General features: G+C 46.4%; 1 protein-coding gene across 1 annotated transcript; it reads left to right on the forward strand.

Moving 5' to 3' along the window:
• The first annotated feature begins 5,443 nt into the window (after positions 1-5,443).
• On the forward strand, positions 5,444-20,490 carry LOC311104339 (uncharacterized protein). The gene is made up of 9 exons (XM_084146152.1): positions 5,444-5,623; positions 6,527-6,636; positions 6,723-6,802; positions 8,592-8,695; positions 8,835-12,825; positions 12,974-13,056; positions 15,648-15,935; positions 17,171-17,299; positions 19,893-20,490. Exons 5-9 carry the CDS (start codon positions 8,943-8,945, stop codon positions 20,040-20,042), a joined length of 4,533 nt encoding a protein of 1,510 aa, XP_084002278.1. The 5' UTR covers positions 5,444-5,623; positions 6,527-6,636; positions 6,723-6,802; positions 8,592-8,695; positions 8,835-8,942; the 3' UTR covers positions 20,043-20,490.
• Positions 20,491-20,995: the final 505 nt, after the last annotated feature.

Genomic DNA, 20,995 nt, shown 5'->3' on the forward strand with positions numbered 1-20,995 from the left:
CTGCATCTCTCCGCGCTGCTCTTTCACTGACAACCAGCAGCTGTTTTCTAGAAATCCACGCTTGTGAAGCTGTGGGAGGAGTGTTGTCATGATCAGCTCCTCATGAGTAATCTGCTTGAAATCTAGCATAATGTCTAATCCCTGGAGAGGGATACAGTTCACAGGATACAGTTCTGCTACAATGGCACACGCAGGCAAAGGAATTCTAGAATCCACTCCAGGAAGAAGCCCAGTCACCACATGGTATTGTCTGTAAAACAAAAAACAAAACTATTGTATGAACAACAGTTGAACCGTGCCAGCATAACATCAATATTAGGGTAGACTAGTGAAACATGGCTCACATCAACACCATCATCCCCGAAACCCTAGACCCACTCCAATTCGCATACCGCCCCAACAGATCCACAGATTTACGTGAGAATGCTGTTGTCAAAAATATAAATAGTAAAGTAAAGTACAGATACCCAAATAAACTACTTAAGTAGTACTTTCAAGTATTTTTGCTTAAGTACTTTACACCACTGTGTGTATGTGTGAGGTAAGGAGGTGTGTGTATGTGTGAGGTACAGTTGAAGTCGGAAGTTTACATACACTTAGGTTGGAGTCATTAAAACTAATTTTTCAACCACTCCACACATTTCTTGTTAACAAACTATAGTTTTGGCAAGTCGGTTAGGACATCTACTTTGTGCATGACACAAGTAATTTGTCCAACAATTGTTTACAGACAGATTATTTCACTTATAATTGTCACGGTGTCAGTGTAGTGCGGTAGACGAAGTCAGGCGCAGGACACAGAACTAAATGAAAACATAACTTTACTGAACACGTAAAGAAACAAGTAAACCTCCACGCAGGGAGGAACAACCACCCTCACCAACGACACACGAAACAACAAACAAACACGCACAGAGCACAATGGGAGCCACAGGGTTAAATAGGGACGGAGTAATTACAAGATGGGAAACAGGTGTGAAACAATCAGACAACAACAGGTAGAACATAGAAACATAGAACATAGATCGGCAGCAGCTAGTACTCCGGTGACGACGAACGCCGAAGCCTGCCCGAGCAAGGAGGAAGGACAGCCTCAGCAGAATCCGGGACAATAATTCACTGTGTCACAATTCCAGTGGGTCAGAAGTTTACATACACTAAGTTGACTGTGCCTTTAAACAGCTTGGAAAATTCCAGAAAATGATGTCATGGCTTTAGAAGCTTCTGATAGGCTAATTGACATCATTTGAGTCAATTGGCGGTGTACCTGTGGATGTATTTCAAGGCATACCTTCAAACTCAGTGCCTCTTTTCTTGACATCATGGGAAAATCAAAAGAAATCAGCCAAGACTTCAGAAAAATAATTGTAGACCTCCACAAGTCTGGTTCATCCTTGGGAGCAATTTCCAAATGCCTGAAGGTACCACATTCATCTGTACAAACAATAGTACGCAAGTATGAACACCATGGGACCACGCAGCCGTCATACCGCTCAGGAAGGAGACGTTTTCTGTCTCCTAGAGATTAACGTACTTTGGTGCGAAAAGTGCAATCAATCCCAGAACAACAGCAAAGGACCTTGTGAAGATGCTGGAGGAAACAGGTACAAAAGTATCTATATCCACAGTAAAACGAGTCCTATATCGACATAACCTGAAAGGCCACTCAGCAAGGAAGAAGCCACTGCTCCAAAACCGCCATAAAAAAGCCAGACTACAGTTTGCAACTGCACATGGGGACAAAGATCGTACTTTTTGGAGAAATGTCCTCTGGTCTGATGAAACAAAAATAGAACTGTTTGGCCATAATGACCATCGTTATGTTTGGAGGAAAAAGGGGGGACTTGCAAGCAGAAGAACACCATCCCAATCGTGAAGCACGGGGGTGGCAGCGTCATGCTGTGGGGGTGCTTTGCTGCAGGAGGGACTGGTGCACTTCACAAAATAGATGGCATAATGAGGAAGGAACATTATGTGGATATATTGAAGCAACATCTCAAGACATCAGTCAGGAAGTTAAAGTTTGGTCACAAATGGGTCTTCCAAATGGACAATGACCCCAAGCATACTTCCAAAGTTGTGGCAAAATGGCTTAAGGACAACAAAGTCAAGGTGTTGGAGTGGCCATCACAAAGCCCTGACCTCAATCCTATAGAAAATGTGTTGGCAGAACTGAAAAAGCGTGTGCGAGCAAGGAGGCCTACAAACCTGACTCAGTTACACCAGCTCTGTCAGGAGGAATGGGCCAAAATTCACCCCATTTATTGTGGGAAGCTTGTGGAAGGCTACCCGAAACGAATTGAGTGTATGTAAACTTCTGACCCACTGGGAATGTGATGAAAGAAATAAAAGCTGAAATAAATCATTCTCTCTACTATTATTCTGACATTTCACATTCTTAAAATAAAGTGGTGATCCTAACTGACCTAAGACAGGGAATGTTTACTAGGATTAAATGTCAGGATTGTGAAAAACAGAGTTTAAATGTATTTGGCTAAGGTGTATGTAAACTTCCGACTTCAACTGTAAGGGGGCAGAGTGAGTGTTTTCCGATGTGATCTATTAGAGGGTATGTATCTGAAGGCTCTAACCTGTGTGTGTGTGGTCTGTGTGTGTGTGTGTGTGTGTGTGTGTGTGTGTGTGTGTGTGTGTGTGTGTGTGTGTGTGTGTGTGTGTGTGTAGGAAGTGAGGAGGCAGACTGTGTCGTGCCCTCTGTCTTCTCTGAAGGGGTTTTTGTGTGAGGGCTCTAGCCTGCTGCTTCTGATGCTGCTGCCTCTGAGGAAGAATGTCCCAGAAAACATGACCTTCCTTCCTCTCCTTTCACCAGGACACACACATCTCAACCCCCACATACAGTATGTGAGTGTGTCTGTGCGTGCTTGCATGTGTGTGTATGTCAGTTGTTTTAGTCTGCCCTACTCATAATACTAATAAAAGTGTGTGTTTTTTGTGAGAGATAAGCTTGAAGTTGATGTGTGTTCTCAGTTGTGTTTGATTTAATCTCGTTCCCAGACACTTCCGCCCAAATGCGTGAAGAGTCTGGTGGGCCAATGTGTCAAACTGTGGTTAGAGGGAGCTGGGGTGCAGACGTCAGACAGCAGACGGTGGTGGACGTGGTGGAGGTGTTTGGGGTGGAGAGGACGGTGGACTCAGTGGAGGACATCCCAGGCACTTGGCAGTGTTGACACTGCTACTTCCTACTTGATGGGTAAGTGGACATCACTTCTACTTATACAATAAATGAAGCCAAATTATATATGGCCTTTTTTTTTTTTACATCAGCAGTTGTCACAAAGTGCTTTTACCATGACCCGGCCTACACCAGGGGAACCCGGGACATACAGGGCACCACTGCTCCTGCCATCTCTTTCTCCCTTTGTTCCTGTTTAGGCACCCTGACAGCTGAGTGCAGGTGGGCTCTCCCATCAACATGAGGCTCCTGCTGCTCCTGCCGGAAATACACACAGGTACACACATGCACAGGTACACAGACACAGTATTAGGAATGTTCCCTTATTTACATGTATGTGTGTTGTGTGTCAGAGTTGATGGATGATAAGCCAGTGTTTGAGAAGAGGCGTCTGGTGTGGGAGGAGGACATGAAGATGCACTCAAAGTTCCTGGACAGAAAGGTGACATATTAGTCTTTCCCTACACCCTACTATTACCCCCTATTCTCACCAAGTCCCTTACTCTTAGAGAGAGCGAGAGCGAGAGAGAGAGAGAGAGAGAGAGAGAGAGAGAGAGAGAGAGAGAGAGAGAGAGAGAGAGAGAGAGAGAGAGAGAGAGAGAGAGAGAGAGAGAGAGAGAGAGAGAGAGAGAGAGAGAGAGAGAGAGAGAGAGAGAGAGAGAGAGAGAGAGAGAGAGAGAGAGAGAGAGAGAGGTAAGGGATACATATAGATGACACAACAGGAACACGAAAGGTTGGAGAGGAGCAAATAATCTTTGGCATGTGGACATGAGCACATAGAGGGACTCTCACAGCCTGAGCTGGCATTGAAAGTAAACGCCCTAACAGCCAGTCAACAGGGTAAGTTAACTGTACTTTAATACTCTACTTAAAACTCTACTTGCATTTCCGTCTTTGCCTTCACAGCAACTTTTTTCTTCTTAGCATTTGTCCCTCGCCCTCAATCTCACCTCTCTCTTTCTCTTTTTTTCTCTCTCTCCGCCTTTCTGTCGGGTTACTTCTTTTTCTACTATGTCTTTCTAAATATTTTTTTCTGTCACTTCTTGCTAACAAATTGTTATTCTCCTTCCTCTCTTGTTCTAACTTCTATCTAGCTAGTCCTTTGTCTTTCTTTCTTTCTTTCTTTCTCTCTCTCTCTCTCCCTCCCTCCCTTCTTCCAACCTTCCTTTATTTCTCTTTCTCACAAACTGACTTGTCCCCACATCATGTAGCTCCTCTCTACTCTGTACTCCTCCTCTGTAGCAGTAGGATGAGCTTCCTTGGTCTCCCTGTCCTGCCTGCTCCCTCTGCCGTAGTCTGTGTGGCATCCAGCTGGTCGAAGCTCTGCTGTTGGTTTGTGGAGAGAAGGGGCTGTTCTACCAGCCTGGGAGACGGGTCAGAGAGGACAACATAGGCCTGCGTAAGTTTGTGTGTGTCTATGTGACTGTAGGTGCCTGTTTTTGTGTAACGGGGTACCCTGTTTTCAACCCTAACAGGTATCATCCAGTGGAGGCTGGTGGGAGGAGCTATAGGAGGATGGGCTCATTGTAGTGGCTGGAATGGAATTCATGGAACGGTATCAAACACTTCAAACATATGGAATTCACATGTTTGAGTCCATTCCATTAATTCCATTCCAGCCATTACAATGAGCCCATCTTCCTATAGCTCCTCCCACCAGCCTCCACTGGTATCATGATGAGGGACATAGCCCCTTTCCAAATGGAAACCAAGGTGATGCTGGAGAATGGAGAGAGGGAGCGAGATGAGGACCACAGACTGTTAAAGAGGGGTTTCTGAAACTACTATGACCTGGAAAACTACTGCAATACTTAAGAACGCTGTTGCTGTACTAGTTTCAAGCCCAAAGGCCAACAAGCAAAGATCTGGGGAACCACAGAACTACAACACTTTGAGACAAATTTAGCATGGGTTTACACCAGTGCAAAGTGTTCAAATTTTCAGAAGGATATACAGTAAAAGGAGATGGGTCAACATAGAATAAAACGTTTGAAAGTCAATTCACATTTAAACAATAAAATAGTGTCTAGTCAGTTTCTAACCTGTGATTCTTTGTTATAATAAAGGCATGATATTCAATAATCGAAACGTGGAAAAATATAATCTTCAGGATTAAATACACGTGTAGATTTATTGGCGAGAAAAGTATTTAAATTTGTGCAGGATCTTTCAAATAGCATTTGGAAGGATGGCATCCCCAAAATCAGACCGATCGACGAAAAACTTCATTTCCCATCGGCCCTTGTTGACCGGTTTCAAGCGAAGGGAAGTAAAATGTCGGCGATGGATGGGATGGGCCTCTTATTGTGCTTTTAAAAGAATACTATCTCAACCTTTAAAACTGTATTTTAAACGTAAATTGCACGTTTTAGAAAATAAAGGGTAGTTGGAGATTGTGGATTTAAACGGACAAAACATATAACTGGATCTAAGGTAATTAGCGCATGTATTTGACTGGTGTAGCTAGGAGGAGAGCTAACGTTGACGTACCCGGCTAGCTAACGTTACTGCTAATTCTGGCAGGTCTGGCTAGCTAGCTACGAATCTGATTCCAGTGAAAACATGTGACGATTGTAACTCGTTTTCAGTGATCAAATGTATTTGCTAGTTAAGTTAGTTGCTGTAGGTTGTCAGCCTAGTCAACTGATGTTGCAAGCAACAGACCAGAGTGCGGCCTGATCCAGGTATTTTGCAACAGCTAACGTTAGCTAGCCTCTGCCAGTTATAGCTAATGCAATGGCTAATTAGATAGCTAGCTAGCATTAGCTAGCTCTCTTGTTAGCTGGCTGCAGTTTTCATGATAGATCTGTGGTCTTATTAGCCAGTTAGCATTACCTAGTTACGACCCAATCACTGTCTGAATGTCATTATCGACCATCTGTCGTGTTTTCGCAGGAAATAGTTAAATTAGCTGGAGTACAATTTCATTATTGTTCTCACTTAGATGGGCATAGAGGAAGACACTGATGGAGACAGCCTGAATCCCAGAAAAATGATTGTGCTGTAACTGCTTTCTCAAATTAATTTAGCGGTACCTTGGAAGTTGTGGGTTTTGGCTCAATCATTTTGTTTATGGTCATGCTGCAACTTATTTGAATTTAGGAATGCTTACATTTATTCACATTTTTTACATTTTAGTCATTTAGCAGACGCTCTTATCCAGAGCGACTTACAGTTAGTGAGTGCATACATTTTTCATATTCACTGTAGGCTAAAGGTCTATACATTTTTCTAATATACCTCACGTGATAAACGATGTGGCACAGACGGGGGTCATCACACACTACACTACAAGATTCTTCAAAACAAAATTTGATTTGACTTATGTCTCTTCAGACAAAGACTCCAGCGAAGAGGAAACAGAGAAGGATGAAGAAAGGAGTAGGAGGAGGTTGAGGTGTTACCAAGGTGATAGGGATAGCCCAGATGATGAGCCTAGTGAGCTGGTGAGTGTGATTGTGTGTTTTTAAAGCTCTTCCACTGACTATCAGCTATTAATGTGTGTGTGTGTTTGTCTGTCCCCTTCATATAGGGAGCTGCCATTACTGCAACCCCCGAACCACTTCCCTGCCTGGTCTCTCTTCACTGCTCTCCACAGCATCTCCTTGACAGGTAATGCCGGCGTACACTACATTACTTTTAAAATATTTCCTGTAATTTTTTGTCTTGCCAACATAGTGGTGCGCACACTAAACGATGTGGCAGAGACGGGAGGTCACACACTATACAATTCTTCACTTGGTCGTGAGGATTCTCAATACCACGCTGTCTCGCGAAAAGCCGCCTCATAAACGTTTTCAGTCAGACATTCACGCTTGCCATACAGAGTTGAAATATCTAGCAAATACATTTTGAATTGGATGACATTGCTTGTCAACTTCAGAGCTGTAATGATTTGATGCTTTGGTTAACCTCTTAAGGATCTGACCCTTTTTTTCAATTTTCACCTAAAATGACATACCCAAATCTAACTGCCTTTAGCTCAGGACCTGAAGCAAGGATATGCATATTCTTGATACCATTTGAAAGGAAACTCTTTGAAGTTTGTGGAAATGTGAAATTAATGTAGGAGAATATAACACATTAGATCTGGTAAAAGATAATACAAACAAAAAAAACATGTGTTTTCTATTGTTTATTTTTTACATCTTTGAAATGCAAGAGAAAGGCCACAATATAATATTGCAGTTTAGGCGCAATTTAGATGTTGGCCTCTAGATGGCAGCAGTGTGTGCATAGTTTCAGATTGATCCAGTGAAGCATTGCAATACTGGACTATTTTGTATCAAGTCTGGCCAAATGTGCCGAATTGGTCAATTGATACATTTTCAAGTACATACCTATAGAGAACATACAAAAATTATATGGTAATACAAAATGTAAGTTTACACACTCCCAGGAATGTCACACATGATGGATCATTAGCTTATACACTAACTTTCACACATCTAGATGGCGGGGTGGGTGTGGAGCCAGAGACAGCAGGGGTTCAAACTGTAGAACCCAGTTCCTACATTTGAATATAAAATTTGAATTTATCAAACAAAAATATGCTACATTTTATCTCTGGGGCCCTCAGGATGACAAATCTGAGCAAGATTACTGAATGTAAGTACATTATTTACTTTCAGAGGTGAATGTATAAAACCAGTTGTCGTGCCAAGTTTTTTTGTTGTTGTGCACTCTCCTCAAACAATAGCATGGTATTTTTTCACTGTAATAGCTACTGTAAATTGGACAGTGCAGTTAGATTAACAAGAATGTAAGCTTTCTGTCCATATAAGACATGTCTATGTCCTGGAAAGTTTGCTGTTACTTACAACAGTCATGCTAATCACATTAGCGCACGTTAGCTCAACCGTCCCATATACGGGACACCGATCCCGTAGAGGTTAAAGGCAAGTACAAATGCATGCTAGTAGTAGTCATCGCTCTTGTTTAAGAGTACACATTCTGGCTGATGCGAAACGTCATCATCACTGCTAGGATCTCATTGGCTATTGCTGATCACCGTGGTCAAAACTTGTCGTTAAACATCTCACACTACAAGAGCATTGCATATTTAGTGACGATAAAATCCAACATTTTTGAAAATATCGGGATGTCTCAAAGACTGGATCGGTAGCTCTCAGATTTCTTCTCTGACCCGCTCACATTAAACGAGCATCGGTGACAACCGCACGCCCCGAGTAGGCAACCACATGGGGATTTTGTCTCCGATCTCAAACTTTTCCTGGACAGCTAAATTGGGGCCAAAATCATATGCCCGGCTTAAGAGAGGATGTCAGAGTGAAAAGTAAGCTGAAATGTAGACACCCAATATAATAAATGACATAACAGGGAATTTAGATGTGCCAGTTCCACTATGCGTGGTTTCATGAGTGTTCTATTTGTATTCCAGTTCTGACCTTGAGGTGGAGTTGACAGCTGAGGTGAGAGTGGAGGGCTCGTCACTGCTCAGTATCCTGTCCACTGTCACCCCTGGTATAGGCAGCAGGAAGACGGGTAAATACCTTGTACCAACTCCAATACACACATACAATACTCTACTTCCCCCAAACACACACACATACACATAGACTTGACAGATTGTAGACCCCCAGGTGGACGATAAAGGCCTAACATTTCTTGTCTCATCTTTCAGGGTTGCTCTTTGATCCCCAGCCCTCAGCATCCCTCCTCCACCCACAACCCCAGGCTACAGGGAGTACTGGACTACAGCTTGCCCCAGGGCCAGCTCCCATCCTGGGCCATGGATTTAACTCGAACCCCAGGCCTTAAAGGGATGCCTGCTGTCCCTCCTCCTCACAGGATCACAGAGACTGCCAAGAGCCCCCTGCCCTCCTCCACCTCTCCCTCCTCCCCTTCCTCCTCTCCCGCCTCCCCACCTTCCTCTTCATCCTCCTCTCCTGGCACCGTGGCCACCAGCTACCACAACGACGTCCAGGAGGGAAGGGCCAACAGCGTGACGATGGGTGACGTGGTGTCCTCCACTTCCGCCTCTCTGGCTCCCCCCTCCTCCCACTCTGACCCCCCTTTCTCCTCCTCTGATCCCTTGTTATGCCTCTCCTCCTCACCCCAAAGGGGAACCGACGGACAAAAAGAATGCGAGACGGAGATCTACGACCCGTTTCACCCCACGGAAGGAGAGAGGGAGGGAGGAGCGGCCGAGGAGGTAGAAGGGGAAAAGTACGACCCCTTTGATCCGACCGGCTCTCCCCCCTCAGCGAGAGAGGAGGAGGAACGAGAGACGGGGGGAGTGAGCGAGAGAGGGAACAGCGTGAGCAGCAAGGGGAAGAGAAGGAAGGCAGAGATGGGGAGGACAGGAGGAGAGGAGAAAGACAATGCTCCTCCAGACTCCACGGACGCTCTCTCTGTTCCCCCGCTCTCCCCGCGCTCCCTCCCTCTCCCCCTCCGGAGGAGGCTGGACCGAACCAAAGAGCCCCGGGTGAAAGTACGGGACAGGAGAGAGAAGGCAGACCACTCTGACCACTCTGAGATTGAGGAGGGTGAGATCGTGGGGGCCACCGAGAGGGATGGAGGGAAGAGGGAGGAGAGAGGCCGGGAAGGAGTCCTTCCTCTCGTCCTCCCCATCTCCTCCGGCAGTCCTTTCCTCCACGGGGGAGCCAAGCCGGAGAGGATCCTGAGGGTGCTGGACGGGGACAGCTTTGTGTCGGTGCGGGCTGAGGGGGACTGGGCGGGGCCGGTGATGCCTGGCAGGGAGGATGGGGAGCCCATGGAGGAGGAGGAGGAAGAGGAAGAGGAGGAGGTGGTGGTGGTCGGGGTGGGCGATCTGAGGAGGAAGCTGGTCAGCCGGCGTAATGCGAGATACCGCTCCTCCTGCCGCTCTTCCCTCTCGCCTCAGCACCTCCCACCGTCTCCTCACACCCTCCCTCTGCCCTCCTCCCCCCCCTCCCCGCTCACCGCCGAGAAGGACAAGAGCCGCAAGTCCTCCAAGAGCTCCAAGGAGAGGGAGCGGCGCAAGCGGAAGGAGGGCAAGGTAGGGGAGGAGGAGGAGAGGAGGAGGAGAAGGAAAAGGAAAGAGAAGGATGGTGGTGGAGAGAAGAGTGGGGAGAGGAAGGAGAGACACAGGGAAAGGGAGAGGGGGCGGCGGAGTGAGAAAGAGAAGAAAACAAAGGTGGAGGAGGAGAGGGGGAGGAGCAGCAGAAGCGACAGCAGGAAGAGGAAGAAGAGACGACGGAGCACTCCGGAATCTTCAGCACGCCCCCGCTCACAAAACTCCTCAGTGCAGCAGACGCACGGGGGCCGCTCCTGGTCAAACACTTCAGAGGACCGACACAGAGAGAGAGACGGGGACAGAGAGAGAGAGAGAGAGAAGAACAGAGACCGGTACAGAGATGGGGAACGAGACGGAGATCGAGACAAGGACAGAAAGAAAGACGACACCCGGAGAAGGGAGAGGGATGGAGACTCCAGCCGGATAAAGAGGGAAAGAGAGCGAGACGGCGGCCGCGAATCGACTAGCCGAGAAAGAGGACACTCCAAGAGGTCCAAAGGAAGCATAGAACAAAGGCACCGGGACAGAGAAAGGGACCGGGAAAGGGACCGGGACAGAGAAAGGGACCAGGACAGAGAAAGGGACCGGGACAGAGAAAGGGACCGGGACAGAGAAAGTGACAGGGACAGAGAAAGTGACAGAGAAAGTGACAGGGACAGAGAAAGGCACCGGGACAGAGAAAGGGACCGGGAGAGAGAAAGGGAAAGGGACCGGGAGAGAGAAAGGGACCGGGAGAGAGAAAGGGACAGGGAGAGACGTCGAGACGGTCGACCCGTGGTGCCGCCGTCCATCCAGGATCTCAACGGCTCTGACCTGTTCGCCATCAAGCGCACCATCACGGTCACCACGACCACCACCACCACTCTCCCCGGTTCCCCCCCGCTGGCTCCATCCTCCCCCCGCAGCCCCTCCCAGGGCTCCGACAAGCCCCACAAGAGGAAGAAGAAGAGGCGTCGGCGCTCGGACGAAGGGTTGGAAGACAGCATGGGCCGGCGTGGGAGCCGCTCCCTTTCGCCGCCGTCACATTACCATGGCTACGACTCGGACCACTTCTCAGACAAACTGGAGATAGACATACACTCTCTGGACGGAGAGGCCCTGGACTCAGACTACCCCTCTATAGAAGACTCCCCACCCCCTCCCCAGCCTCTGGAACCCGCTGCCCCCAGCCCCAGCGCCAAACCCAAGACCGCCACCAAATCTGGACGCCACCACTTCAAGAAGAAATCCCGAACGGGCAAGAAAGCTGGTCAGTCCGAGTCGTCCTCTTCCTCCTCAGTTCGACCCAAAGGCAAGGGGCTCTCCACCTCCTCACTCTCCCCGACACAGGCCACCTCCGGCCCGGCCTCCGCCCCAGCCACCCTCCCCTCCTTGGGCAAACGAGGGCGGAAGATAGGGAAGGAGAAAGAGCGTGGGGAAAAAGGAGGAAAGAAAGAGTCTGGTCGGTCTGGCAGGTCCAAGAAATTGAGCGGTGGTGGTGGGAGGAAAGCCAAGTTGCAGTCCAAAGTGTCAGTGCTGGTGCGTGAGGGCGTGAGCAGCACCACGGGGGGCCCGGTGGGCTCGGGGAAGCTGGGCATGGAGCTCCTCGGGGCGGGCGGGCCAGTAGGGGGCTCTGGGGGGCCGGTGGTGGGGGGCTCCATTGCAGTGGTCTTTAGGAGAGACAATGAGAGCAGGTCTCCGTTCCTCAAGCCCTGCTCTGAGCCTCTATTGCTGAGTGGACGCAACAAGGACCTGGGGAAGGTGGGCAAACGCAGTTCCCTGGCCGCTCCCCCTTCCTCCTCGCTGGCCAATCCCACGGTGGCAACGCTGAAGTCCAAGAAGGCCAAGCCCAGCTCCACCACCTCCACTTCCTCCTCTGCGTCTTCGCCCTCATTGGCCCTGGCAACCAAGCGTAGGCGGCGGCTGGCGAAGAAGACGCGGGCAGAGAAAGGCTTAGCCGGTGGTTTGACGGACGTGGATGGCGCCTTGGCCAACTGTAGCTCTGAGGGCGGCGGCTGGGGTGGGACTTCCTCCGACATCCAATCAGGAGTCGGGGCTAAACCCTCCAGTCCGCGCTCCGGTCCAGCCGGTCCAATCCCTTCCTCGTCCTCTTCTTCATCATCGTCCTCTTCCACCAGTGTCCTCCCCCCGTCCTCCTCACCCCCCCACACTTCTCCGCCCTCCCTCCCTGCCTCGCGTGATGCTCGGGAGTCCTCTCCCGACTCTCAGACGGTGGACAGCAGCTGTAAGACCCCCGAGCCCTCCTTCCTACCTGAGGACTGCCCCGCTCAGACCCAGAGCACCCCCAACCTGCCCCCCTCCAGTCCCCCGGCCCTACCCTCCTCCCAGGGGGCAGGCCTCTCACAGTACGGCCCCTCCAACATGAAGCCCCTCCCTCTGGACGAAGGCCCCAAATCCCTGGCCTCACCCCCTTGCTCCTCCTCATCTGGCTCTGCCCCCGCCTCTCTCTCCCTTCCTCCTTCCTCCACAGACCCCTCCTCCTCTTCATCCTCTTCTGTTTCTTCCTCCTCGGCCAACAAGCTGCCACCGCCTCCTCCTCCCCCTCCTCCTGCTGCCCCTACCCTCCCCTGGAGTCTGCAGACAGGAGTGGACTGCACGGCCGGAGGAGTTTTAGCATGCAAGTCTCTATCAATATTATTCATTATCACAATGTCAACAAGTGGAGTTTTGGTGGAGGGGCATTACATTTTTGTGTATTCCTGTTGCTACTATGAAGTATATAATATGTATAAGGTTTAACTGACCCCCTGCTCTCTGTATTTCAGTGACAGCTCTGCTGTTTAAGATGGAAGAGGCCAATATCGCAAGTAGAGCCAAAGCCCAAGAGTTCATCCATGCTACAAGTCAGGTGTGTGTGTCTTTGAGTAATTATATTCCGTTATGTGTGTGTGTGTGTGTGTATGTATGTTTACCAGTACAGTACCAGTTAAAAGTTTGGACACACCTACTCATTCAAGGGTTTTCCTTTATTTTTACTATTTTCTACATTGTAGAATAATAGTGAAGACATCAAAACTATGAAATAACAAATATGGAATCATGTAGTAACCAAAAAAGTGTTAAACAAATCAAAATATATTTAAATTTGAGATTCAGCAATTTTTGGTTCTACATGATTCCATATGTGTCATTTCATAGTTTTGATGTCTTCACTATTATTCTACAATGTAGAAAATAGTAAAAATAAAGGAAAACCCTTGAATGAGTAGGTGTGTCCTAACTTTTGACTGGTACTGTGTATATACTAGGCTGTGTCAGAGGAAGGCCCCACAAAAATTGTCAGACTCCAGTCACCCAAGTCATAGACGGTTCACTCTGCTACTGCACGGCAAACGGTACTGGAGCGCCAAGTCTAGGTCCAAAAGGCTCCTTAACAGCTTCTACCCCCAAGCCATAAGACTGCTGAACAATTAATTAAGTGGCCACCCGGACTATTTACATTGACACCCACCTCTTTGTTTTTACACTGCTGCTACTCGCTGTTTATTATCTATGCATAGTCACTTTACCCCGACCTACATGTACAAATTACCTCGACTAACCTGTACCCACGCACATTGACACGGTACCGGTACCCCCTGTATATAGCCTCGTTATTTTATTGTGTTACTTTTTATTTTATTTTTTACTTTAGTTTATTTAGTAAATATTTTCTCAACTCTATGTCTTGAACTGCATTGTTGGTTAAGGGCTTGTAAGTAAGCATTTCACGGTAAGGTCTACACCTGTTGTATTCGGCACGTGACAAATAACATTTGATTTGATTTTCAAGCAGATTTAAGTCAAAACTGTAACTAAGCCACTCAGGAACATTCAATGTTGTCTTGGTACGCAACTCCAGTGTATATTTGGCCTGGTGTTTTAGATTATTGTCCTGCTGAAAGGTGAATTTGTCTCCTAGTGTCTTTTGGAATGCGGACTGAATCAGGTTATCTTCTAGGATTTTGCCTGTGCTTAGCTCTATTCAGTTTCTTTTTATACAAAAAAAAACTCCCTGGTCCTTGCTGATGACCAGCATACCCATAACATGATGCAGCCACCACCATGCTTGAAAATATGATGAGTGATACTCAGTGATGTTGTATTTGCCCCAAACATAACACTTTGTATTCAGGACAAAGTGACTTTAGTGCCTTGTTACAAACAGAATGCATGTTTTGGAATATTTTTGATATTTTTCTGTGCAGGCTTCCTTCTTTTCACACTGTAATTTAGGTTAGTATTGTGGCGTTACTACAATGTTGTTGGTCCATCCTCAGTTTTCTCCTATCACAGCCTGTAACTGTTTTAAAGTCACCATTGGCTGGGCCTCCAGAGTGGCGCAGCGGTCTAAGGCACTGCATCGCAGTGCTAGAGGCGTCACTACAGACCCGGGTTCGATCCCAGGCTGTATCACAAACGGCCGTGATCGGGAGTCCCATAGGCCCAGCCCAGCACAATTGGCCCAGCGTCGTCCGGGTTAGGGGAGGGTTTGGCCGTGGTGGCTTTAGTTGGCTAAATGCGCTCTAGCGACTCCTTGTGGCGGGCTGGGCGCCTGCAGGCTGACCTCAGTCGTCAGGTGGACAGTGTGTCCTCCGTCACATTGGTGCGGCTGGCTTCTGGGTTAAGCGGGCGGGTGTTAAGAAGCGCGGTGTGGCGGGTCATGTTTCAGAGGACATGCCTGTTGGGGAGTTGCAGCGATGAGACAAGATCGAAATTGGGGAGAAAAAGGGGGTAAAATAAAAATGTGCCAAACAAAATCACCATTGGCCTCATGGTGAAATCCCTGAGCAGTTTCCTTCCTCTCCGGCAACTGAGTTAGGAAGGACGCCTGTATCTTTGTAGTGACTGGGTGTATTGATACACCATTCAAAGTGTAATTAATAACTTCACCATGCTCAAAGGGATATTCAATGTCTGCTTTTTTTTTTTTACCCATCTACCAATAGGTGCCCTTCTTTGCAAGGCATTGGAAAACCTCCCTGGTCTTGGTTGAATCTGTGTTTGAAATTCACTGATCGACATAGGGACCTTACAGATAATTGTATGTGTGGGGTACAGAGATGAGGTAGTCATTCAAAAATCATGTTAAACACTATTATTGCATACAGCGTGAGTCCATGCAATTCATTATGTGACTTGTTAAGCAAATTTTTACTCCTGAACTTATTCAGGCGTGCTATAAGAGGTTAAATACTTATTGACTAAAGACATTTCAGCCTTTAATTTCTAAAAACATAATTCCACTTTGACGTTATGGGGTATTGTGTGTGTAGGCCAGTGACACAAAATCTCTATTTAATCCATTTTAAATTCAGGCTGTAACACAACAAAATGTGGAAAAGTCAAGGGAGGTAAATACTTTCTGAAGGCACTGTATACGTGTGACATATTTGTCTTGGATTGTTTTGAAGGTGTTCGATATCTTACCAAACACTTCCGTTTCTCTCTCTCTTGCAGATTCTCTCCCAAACCAATCAGAACCATTCATCGCAGCATGCCCCTTCCTCTTCTTCCTCCTCCCAGGTTCTTCCTCCCCCCGGCCCCACCCCTGCCCAGTTCATCCTGCACAGCTCTCTCCCATTGGTGGGCTGCACCAAATCCCTGCCCAGCCACCTGCACCCTGGCATGTCTATGGGTGGCGGATGTGCCCAGACCCCGCCCCCTCCCATGCCCTCTGGGTTCTTGGGAGGGTCCGGGGGATCTAGTGATATAGGCTGGGACAACGAGAGCAAGGACCCTGACAAGGTAGCACCATTGAAAACCATGTCTTTCTACTGCTCCCATATCTTCCAATTACTGGTGTTTGTGGAAAGGAATAAGGTCATCAGACTATCAGTACAGTACTGCATAGTGTCTTCACGATACCAGAATGTTTACTTCATTACCGATACCAGGTTTAGGATCACGATGCTCGATACTAAAACGAAACCACGGCAAAAAAAAAGCATATTAGCCAAAGTCACAGAATAGCACTTGATCCAGACAGATGACTCAGCAACAGCTCTGTTCAATCGTTGGTCATCTTTTGAGTTCAATATCATTACATTAGCATTTTTTTTACATAAACATTTTTCAGAGACAGCCACGTTTGCATTAATGAATCAATTATGCAATCTTGCAATCAGTTTGACTTTGTTTTTACCAATCTAACTACATAATGGTAATCATTTATTTGAATGGTAAATCTCTATTGGGTAAATCAAGCTGTAGCCTATCCACAATACAGGTGAATGCATATTCAATATGTGTGTGCATGCATTGAGTTATTGAGCTTGTTTTGGGTGATTCCATGGGGCTACAGATGACAAACCATTTCCCTTCCATTTGGGACAAAGGTTATTGTATTCATTAACAACATTTGCATAGACTTAGCTTTTTTCATAAAAATGTGCATTGTCTCTTTAACCAGTAATGATGTCATTCATGAGGCAGTCAGTTCACTGAGGCAATAGATCATATTTTGGAGAGATGTGACAGATCGACTGAATAAGTGAATCCATGAAGTTTTTAGTGGCAATCAGCTTTGTAATCAACATATTATGCGTTATGGTTTGCATATTATCGCAAACAAAGTCTAGGGTAGTGAATTGATGTTAGCGTTAGCTGTCACCTAGCAAGGAAAGTTAGCCTACAAAGCTGGACACTATCGGTATATTCTTCCATTGTAAAGAGTTCTAGCCTGTGTCGACATTGTTTTGCGAACAGGAATTAACAGTTTCAAGTCTATTAATTTCTGTGCAGCATGAGGGGGAAGCTAACATGATACAGCCCAGACGCTAGCATTAAGCAAGTGGAGCAGGCGCTATAATAAGCCTGCGCTGATAAGACAGGCTTGATCCGTTTGACAGAAGTACCGAAAGTAACACAAATTCTACTGCAAAACAAGTTTTTCATGTTCTGGTATCGAAAGAGTACTGACATTTCGGTATACCGTGCAACACTAGTACTGCACCTCTCATTTTTTTTCTTCTCTCTCTCAGTACCTGAAGAAGCTCCACACTCAGGAGCGTGCGGTGGAGGAGGTGAAGCTGGCCATTAAGCCCTACTACCAGCGTAAAGACATTAACAAGGACGACTACAAGGACATCCTGAGGAAGGCCGTGCACAAGGTAACCCAGCCCTCTAAACCTGCTTTAGCTGCATTACATTGTTATTACATGGCTTAGTACAGTGTTATTACATGGTTTAGTACAGTGTTATTACATGGTTTAGTACAGTGTTATTACATGGCTTAGTACAGTGTTATTACATGGCTTAGTACAGTGTTATTGCATGGCTTAGTACAGTGTTATTACATGGCTTAGTACAGTGTTATTACATGGCTTAGTACAGTGTTATTACATGGCTTAGTACAGTGTTATTACATGGCTTAGTACAGTGTTATTACATGGCTTAGTACAGTGTTATTACATGGCTTAGTACAGTGTTATTACATGGCTTAGTACAGTGTTATTACATGGCTTAGTACAGTGTTATTACATGGCTTAGTACAGTGTTATTACATGGCTTAGTACAGTGTTATTACATGGTTTAGTACAGTGTTATTACATGGCTTAGTACAGTGTTATTACATGGTTTAGTACAGTGTTATTACATGGTTTAGTACAGTGTTATTACATGGTTTAGTACAGTGTTATTACATGGCTTGGTACAGTGTTAACTTTATTATTCGATGGTGTAAAACACCTTATTCTATGAATGACTTGATGAACAGTTGGATCAGTAGTTGAATCAGGTGTGTTAATGCTGGGCTGGAACAAAAAAAGTCTGCTCAGCAATGGTCAGGCTTTTGGGTTTAGGCTGTAGTGTCTCTCAGTAACAGAGTGTAGGTGCATTTTGTTCCGTAGGAATAACAATTGCTGTTCAACCTGTTTGTGACTTGCACATTTTAAAAGATTGGCATAATTACTAGACTGAGTAGTGTGGTGTCGATACAATTATTTTGACTTGTTTGTGAATGTTTATAGAATTTCCACAAACAGGTATTGGCAGTTGTTATATATTGGCCTGAAATAAAAAAATGTATAAAAAAAACAATGCACAAAAAGCTTATTTCTCTTAAATTTTGTGCACAAATTTGTTTACATCCCTGTTAGTGAGTATTTCTCCTTTGCCAAGATAATCCATCCACCTGACAGGTGTGGCATATCAAGAAGCTGATTAAACAGCATGATCATTACACAGTTGCACCTTGTGCTGGGACAATAAAAGGTCACTCTAAAATGTGCAGTTTTGTCACACAACACAATGCCACAGATGTCTCAAGTTTTGATGGAGCGTGCAATTGGCATGCTGACTGCAGGAATGTCCACCAGAGCTGTTGCCAGATAATTTAATGTTCATAAGCCACGTCCCAATGCCGTTAGAGAATTTGGCAGTATGTCCAACTGGCCTCACAACCGTAGACCATGTGTAACCACGCCAACCAAGGACCTCCACATCCGGCTTCTTCACCTGCGGGATCGTCTGAGACCAGCCACCCGGACAGCTGATGAAACTGTGGGTTTGCACAACCGAAGAATTTCTGCACAAACTGTCAGAAGCCGTCTCTGAGAAGCTCATCTGTGTGCTCGTCGTCCTCACCAGGATCTTGACCTGACTGCAGTTCGGCGTCGTAACCGACTTCAGTGGGCAAATGCTCACCTTCGACGGCCACTGGCACGCTGGAGAAGTGTGCTCTTTACGGATGAATCCCGGTTTTAATTGTACTGGGCAGACGTGTGGGCGAGCGGTTTGCTGATGTCAACGTTGTGAACAGAGTGCCCCATGGTGGCATTATGGTATGGGCAGGCATAAGCTACGGACAACTAACAGATACCGTGATGAGATCCTGAGGCCCATTGTCGTGCCATTCATAATCCGCCATCACCTCATGTTTCAGCATGATAATGCAAGGCCATGTCGCAAGGATCTGTACACAATTCCTGGAAGCTGAAAATGTCCCAGTTCTTTCTCGGCCTTCATACTCACCAGACATGTCACCCATTGAGCATGTTTGGGATGCACTGGATCGACGTTTACGACAGCGTGTTCCAGTTCCCGCCAATATCCAGCAACTTCTCACAGCCATTGAAGAGTGTGACATCATTCCACAGTCCACAATCAACAGCCTGATCAACTCTATGCGACGGAGATGTGTCGCACTGCATGAGGCAAATGGTGGTCACACCAGATACTGACTGGTTTTCTGATCCACCCCCATACATTTTAAGGTATCTGTGACCAACAGATGCATATCTGTATTCCCAGTCATGTGAAATCCATAGATTAGGGCCTAATTAATTGATTTCCTTATATGAACTGTGACTCAGTAAAATCTTAGTGATTGTTGTATGTTGTGTTTATATTTTTGTTCAGTGGCCAAGGGCTGTTCTTATGCACGACGCGAAGCTGTATATTGGCCATATACCACAAACCTCAGAGGTGCCTTATTGCTATTATAAACTGGATTCCAACATAAAAAGAACAGTAAACAAGAATTTTTGCATCATACCCGTGGTATATTGTCTAATATACACACGGCTGAAATGCTGTTTCAGCCAATCAGCATCCAGGACGCAAACTACCCTGGTTTATAATACAGAATATGTAACTATGTTCCAACACAGTTACAATTGGAAGTAATTACAGTGTAACAGCCATTTGATATATAGTGTGTTTATGACTAATACCGACCTATGTGTGGTTGTCTCTGCTTCTCAGATCTGCCACAGTCGAACGGGAGAGATCAACCCAGTCAAGGTGAGCAACCTGGTCAAGCTTTACGTTCAGAGGTACAAGTACTTCAGGAAGCACGGTCGAAAGATGGACGAGGAAGAGAGGGAGGACAGAGAGATGGATTCCTCCTATTGATTGGACCAGGGGTCGCTCTCCCCCTACTCCCATTGGTTCTGCCGCCCAAGGACCAGCCCCCCCACTCCTTGCATGTGACTGGGCCCACTGAGGCCATAGTGACAGTTGTTTTATTCCCCTCCTTATTTGCTGTCCCCATGTAAACGCGTAACCTCCCCACCCCCTCTCTCGTCTCCTGTGTGTCTTGCTGTACAGAAATATTGAGTAGATAACTGTGAAATATACACACGCAGTATATGAATAAAAAAGAAGTACAATGTTGAGGGAGAGATGCAGAACACACATGCATACACACTTACACGTGCGCACACACATACATACTGTACATACTGTAAGTACACTACACTGACTCTCTCCTTTCTCTCTGTGTGGTATAAACCTGTCAAATAGTCAGGTTGTTGGTCGGTAGAATGGATGGATGGGTTAAATATAGAGATTTGACACTTGATATTCTGTCCCTGTCTTTTATTTGAAGTCTGTCCTCTAAGGGGCGGTTTCCTGAGCACAGGAGATTCTCTATCGAGTTCGCTTTTAATACAGGACCAGGCTTAATCTGTTTGTGTGCTCTGATCAGTGCTTAGGCAGGGAGAAATAAAAGAACACAAGGTGTCACTGTCCTACAAGCTATGGGTTTCCAGGCTTGCAGCAGACCTGTCACTGACTGGGTGAACTGTTTGTAATAGATTCTTTAGAAGGGTTGTTTCTGAACCAGGCTTAAATACTGTAGGGAATGTTTGAGTTATGTAAGAATGTAGACACTTTAGTTCAAATTAGAGCCACTTTGCAGCCTAAAGTAATTGTACGCATCTGTGCATCCCTCTCTGTCATACACACACTGTTATCAAAACAGTCCGAATTTTGGCTAATCCTGACGAGTTTTTCTCAACTCTATAATTGCTCTGGGTAGAAGTTTCCCATAGGCAGGCAGATCTGGGATCAGTTTTATCCTCCAC

This window comes from Coregonus lavaretus, assembly GCF_964263955.1.
Source record: "Coregonus lavaretus genome assembly, chromosome: 28".
In the NCBI taxonomy this organism is placed as follows: Eukaryota; Metazoa; Chordata; class Actinopteri; order Salmoniformes; family Salmonidae; genus Coregonus; species Coregonus lavaretus.